This window comes from Perca fluviatilis, chromosome 14, assembly GCF_010015445.1.
Source record: "Perca fluviatilis chromosome 14, GENO_Pfluv_1.0, whole genome shotgun sequence".
In the NCBI taxonomy this organism is placed as follows: Eukaryota; Metazoa; Chordata; class Actinopteri; order Perciformes; family Percidae; genus Perca; species Perca fluviatilis.
This window is the reverse complement of record NC_053125.1, coordinates 28,780,073-28,786,064: the sequence shown is the minus strand read 5'-3', so window position 1 is coordinate 28,786,064 and position 5,992 is coordinate 28,780,073. Positions and strand designations below refer to the sequence as shown.

Genomic DNA, 5,992 nt, shown 5'->3' with positions numbered 1-5,992 from the left:
AGAGTGAGAGAGAGTGTGTGTGTGCATGTGTGTGTGTGAGAGAGAGAGTGAGAGTGTGAGTGAGTGTGGGTTTGTGGAGAGAAAAGAGAGTGTGTGTGTGTGTGTAAGAGAGAGAGAGTGAGAGAGAGAGAGTGAGTGCATGTGTGTGTGAAGAGAGTGAGAGTGTGAGTGAGTGTGTGTGTGATAGAGAAAGTGTGTGTGTGTGTTGTGTGTGTGTGTGTGTGTGTGTGTGAGAGAGAGAGAGAGTGAGAGTGTGTGTGTGTGAGAAGAGAAGAAAGAGGTGTGTGTGTGTGTGTGTGTGTGTGCGTGTGTACGTTTATGTTTGTGCGTGCATGTGTGTATGTGTGTGTGTGTGTGTGTGTGTGTGTGTGTGTGTGTGTGTGTGTGTGTGTGTGTGTTGGCCGCTGGTGGCGCTGTAGAGACGTCTTCCTCCTGCTGCCGTTTCCCTCCTTTTACAAATCAACATCTAATGCTTTTACAACCCTTTCTGAAACTCAAACTTTATTGTTTCCAAGCAGTAAAATATAATTTTTAACTCCTTTTCTTGTCAGATATAGAATAATATCCAAATTGAGTGAATGACGCATGACATTTGTCTGCACTGGTTCGTCGTGTTTTTAAAATACCAATCAAGTGAGGTGGAAAACTGAAGAGGAGGAATTTGAGTTAGATCAGAAACAAGTTCAAATATAAGCTTTAAAACATGTTTGTGATACGGTGTGTATGCTCCGCTCTGTAATCCGAACCTGTTTCATTAATTTGTTGGGTCCTTAATGTTTTAATTCTGATATGTTCGAGGGGCAATTAAAAGCAGCAAACGGCTTGACCTACTTTTCACACACGCCACGGGAACGTTTGACTAGTAAACGACCCCGCGTGTGTGTCAAGTTACACGGGAACAAATAGAGACGGACAGGAAGTAAAAAGGTTTACCTTCAAAATAAATGAATAAAGTGAAACCTCCTTACAACATAAATAGTTCGACAATGGATAGATAGATAGATAGATAGATAGATAGATAGATAGATAGATAGATAGATAATAGATAGATAGATAGATAGATAGATAGACATGTTGTATGTTAAGTCAATATTTCTGCCAATGCGATAAAAAAGAAATAAAAATCCTGTAAAAGTCATTGAAATGACGAACTTTCTCAAATGTATACTTTATAGATAAATACATGGATTGGTTGGGGAGAACTTCACAAATTGTCTTTTTCACAAGGAACCAAAAATAATATCTTTCAGGGAAACATCTTGATGAATATTTACTCTGAAGGTTCAAATATTGCAAATGTTCCAGCTGTGGAAGTTGTGTAAGAACATGTGTAAGATGTTTAAAATGTAAAAAGTCATTGTTTTGCATCTATAATCAGCCCAAGAGCTTTCATTATCAGTGGCAGGGGTGGCCAGGGACGGGCCTCCATAGGCCTCTGTCCCACTACTGTCCCGGGTCCAAAAAAGATGAACACTTTTTTCTTTTTTTTTACCATTTTGTCATTTGTCATCTTCATCGCATTTTCCGACGTTTTTTAAATTTTTTATGTTTCACTAACACCAACTTACTTACAGTTTGCCTAACTTTTTGGAATTCATGGTCAATACACCTCATTTATATAGAATTATTTGAGTTAAAAAGCAGAAATTATGAATTATTTTGACTAATAGTTAAGATCACTGATTTGAAACCATTTCACTTTTCCCCTGAAATTCAATGAAAGTGATCAACTGTATTTGCAAAGGCGGTTGTATGGAATCTATCCTTTTTTTTTGTTTACTACATTTTTCCTCTTTTACTTCCTTTGGATTGGGGTTTTATCATTCATTACATTGTAGCCTATTTTATATATTTATGCAATCTGATTTGTAATTACAGTATATATGTGAAACAAATAAAGAAAACAAAGAGTATACCTGGAGAAAGCTTCTTATTATCTTGAGATACTAACTTGTTATTTTGGAAAAAATGTCTCAGGATTTTGAGATACTCAGTCAAAATATTGTTGAGAATGTGTGAATGCAGCCAGTATTACTGTGTGTGTGTTTGTGTGTGTGTGTGGGAGAGAGAGGTGTGTGTGTGTGTGGGTGAGAGAGAGTGAGAGAGAGAGTGTGTGTGTGCATGTGTGTGTGTGAGAGAGAGAGAGAGTGAGAGGTGTGAGTGAGTGTGGGTTTGTGAGAGAGAAAGAAGTGTGTGTGTGTGTAAGAGAGAGAGAGTGAGAGAGAGAGGTAGGTGCATGTGTGTGGGAGGAGAGTGAGAGTGTGAGTGGTGTGTGTGGTGTGATAAGAAAGTGTGTGTGTGTGTGTGTGTGTGTGTGAGAGAGAGAGAGAAAGAGTGTGGTGTGTGTGTAAAGAGAGAAAGAAATAGGTGTGTGTGTGTGTGTGTGTGTGCGTGTGTACGTTTATGTTTGTGCGTGCATGCGTGTATATGTGTGTGTGTGTGTGTGTGTGTGTGTGTGTGTGTGTGTGTGTGTGTGTTGGCCGCTGGTGGCGCTGTAGAGACGTCTTCCTCCTGCTGCCGTTTCCCTCCTTTTACAAATCAACATCTAATGCTTTTACAACCCTTTCTGAAACTCAAACTTTATTGTTTCCAAGCAGTAAAATATAATTTTTAACTCCTTTTCTTGTCAGATATAGAATAATATCCAAATTGAGTGAATGACGCATGACATTTGTCTGCACTGGTTCGTCGTGTTTTTTAAATACAATCAAGTGAGGTGGAAAACTGAAGAGGAGGAATTTGAGTTAGATCAGAAACAAGTTCAAATATAAGCTTTAAAACATGTTTGTGATAACGGTGTGTATGCTCGCGCTCTGTAATCCGAACCTGTTTCATTAATTTGTTGGGTCCTTAATGTTTAATTCTGATATGTTCGAGGGGCAATTAAAAGCAGCAAACGGCTTGACCCACTTTTCACACACGCCACGGGAACGTTTGACTAGTAAACGACCCCCGTGTGTGTCAAGTTACACGGGAACAAATAGAGACGGACAGGAAGTAAAAAGGTTTACCTTCAAAATAAATGAATAAAGTGAAACCTCCGTACAACATAAATAGTTCGACAATGGATAGATAGATAGATAGATAGATAGATAGATAGATAGATAGATAGATAGATAGATAGATAGATAGATAGATAGATAGATAGATAGACATGTTGTATGTTAAGTCAATATTTCTGCCAATGCGATAAAAAAGAAATAAAAATCCTGTAAAAGTCATTGAAATGACGAACTTTCTCAAATGTATACTTTAGTAACTAAAAAATAATGAGTTGATATCTCAAAATTAGCTAATTATTTGGGGGGAAAACGTGTCCTTATTTTTGAGAAAGTTCCTAGTTTTTGAGTGTCAATATTTTAAGATATTATAATGACTTACATCAGTGGTGTAATCTATATTGTAGTGTGTGTACTGCACTTATATATATATATATATATGCGTGTCATTGGGCATTTTGAAGTGGGTATATGGAAATCCTGGAGCTTTCTTAGTGGGTATACTGCATATACGTCCGTATCACGTAAACCAATGTTTCTCAAATGGGGGTCCGTGTACCCCTAGGGGTACTTTAGAGTACTGTATAGGGGGTACGTGATATTTCTTTTTGAAATGTTAATCTCAAATATATCAGTCATGCATAATTCATCAAATTAATTTAGTTATGGATTCTAAACATTTGAAGTAACACTTAAGTGTGTTTCAGTTACAAGCTTGTTAAGTAAATCAGACACTAATGGTGCAGAGCTGTAATGTACCTCTTTATATAGACTTTGTTTCTACCACAAATGCTTTGCACTCGTCAGGGGGTACTTGGCTAAAACATATTTCAAAGGGGGGTACATTATTGAAAAAAGTTTGAGAACCACTGACGTAAACTACACTATGTTTTTTTTTTGTTCGTCACACAGGCGGAAAATAAAAACACATTTCCGCTGAGCGCACGTGTTTTATTTTGAAATCCCAACCGGAAGTCGTACGTTTTTTACTCTAGCTAGCTTCACGCAGGTTCCGCGTGTTGATACTGAAGAGAGAGGATCGAGCAGATACAAGTTTGTCGCATCGCAGAGACACAAACTCAGGCTAAAACCAGAGGAAAATGGACATGAAGAAGCGGGTTTCCTTAGAGCTGAGGCACCGGTCGCCGACAGAAGTAAGTAACCCGGTTTGCGTTGCTGTTTTATCGGTATCACGGCGTAAACTTAACCAACCGGAGAAGATGTGATGGCGAGCACATGGCAGACTGTCTGCGTTATTTCGAAGTTATAATGTGCTTTAAATCTGCCTTTCATGAGCAGAAACACAATTAAAACACACGTAAGACTCTACTCTTTATAACCCAACACCCCTTGTTGTTAATTATTCGTTAAATAAGTCGCTAACGACGCCAACGGCTGAAGGTAAAATGTCTCGTCACGATATGTCTTTTATACTCGCGTAAAAGCAGGAAATGCGTCATCGGTTTATACACTTAAACGCGGGTGAAATCTCCACTTACTGATTTTAAAAACTAAAACGTATCTTAATTTAGCCTCACGGCGCGCGGGCTGCACATTTTTGAGAAACTCCAAATTGACGTTGTTGATATTGTCGCTTCTCCAGGGATTAGTCGGAGCCCTAACGGCGCTACTAATGCTGCGTTCACGTGCTCCTCGGACGGTCCGTCTCCACGAGTTAGGAAGTGGATTTTTCTTTTACGATTTTGGTGTTTTTAACGAGCTTTAAACTCGTGACGTGGGAAGAATATCGACGCAATAAGTTAGTGGTATTGTCTTTATTGCTCAGAGCATTTAAATAACTACTATTTTCTGTATATATTTCCAGTTTACAGCTTTATATCAGTGTTTGTCCCAGACATGTTTCTGCGCCAGTAACCGAAATGTCGCTTTACAGGACATGTTATCACAATAAATGTTAATAAATAACACATTTTTAACACATTTCTGCAATTAAGGTAACAACCTGATACCACATTAAACATTTACGTTACACATGAGCAACAAAAACCAGATATGACTGTAGTCGGACTTATTTAGCAAGTTTTATCTTTGTGCTTATTGAGTGTTATGTATGTAGTGTACTATCTGCGCCTGCTTTCCCAAAGACACAGATGTAACGTAACATTGTCTCGAGGGAGAACCCCCCCCCCAGCATGCGCTCGTGAGTCATCCACAAACTAGTAGAAACACCGGCAACACGTGAATAATTAAAACGTTTCTAAACATCAACCCAACATCTACTTTTGTCCACCATGTGTCTGCTTAATGTGAAGCCAACTCTGTGCGTGTAGCACGCACACAAATTGCCGAATTTCCTATTTAAAAGGGTGGGTGTTAACGTGATATTTCCCATTCGGGAACTCATTTTCCCGATGATTCCCTACACGTGAATGCAGCATAAGGGGCGCGTAAAATACAGTCACTACTTCGTGTGCGCTTGGCTTGTTGGTGCTTTAATCGTCTCAATTTCTCCCTAAAAACTGCTGTAAACGTTATTTTTCACGTCGGGGCTCACTCATGGGGCCAACAGGCGGAATAACCGATAACAGGGGAAGAGTTTTTGAGGAGCTAACGTTAGCAGGAGATGCTAATTTAGCCACATGTGTTGGGAGTTTATAAACAAGCCTCGGCCTGGACCAGTTCCAACATTAAACTAAACACAAGAGTCCTTCACACACAGATCACGGTCCGTAGTAACTCCTCTGTGGTGGTTAGTAGCGTTTTAAATGGTATGTTGATAACCTAGTTTATATTGGAGTCTGCCGGGACTTTAATGTTGATTATAAAATGCCTAAAATTCACCGTTTCAGCGTCCAACGTGTAAATATTTGCTGGTTTTTACAAACTAATCGAATATCTTAAGATTTTAGTTATCTTAAGACCAAACAAGAGTGTGTGTGTGTGTGTGTGTGTGTGTGTGTGTGTGTGTGTGTGTGTGTGTGTGTGTGTGTGTGTGTGTGAAGATAAAATTCACCGTTTCAGCTTCCAACGTG

The 5,992-nt window shown here is 39.1% G+C and overlaps 1 protein-coding gene across 1 annotated transcript in view; it reads left to right on the top strand.

Annotated features, from left to right (window-relative positions):
- Positions 1 to 4,004: 4,004 nt before the first annotated feature.
- Positions 4,005 to 5,992, top strand: part of LOC120573485 (acidic leucine-rich nuclear phosphoprotein 32 family member B-like) — a 20,301-nt gene continuing 18,313 nt past the window's right edge. Inside the window, 1 exon segment of the mRNA XM_039823237.1 lies at positions 4,005 to 4,153. Within this exon segment, the coding sequence (XP_039679171.1) occupies positions 4,100 to 4,153 (54 nt within the window). The 5' untranslated portion in view covers positions 4,005 to 4,099.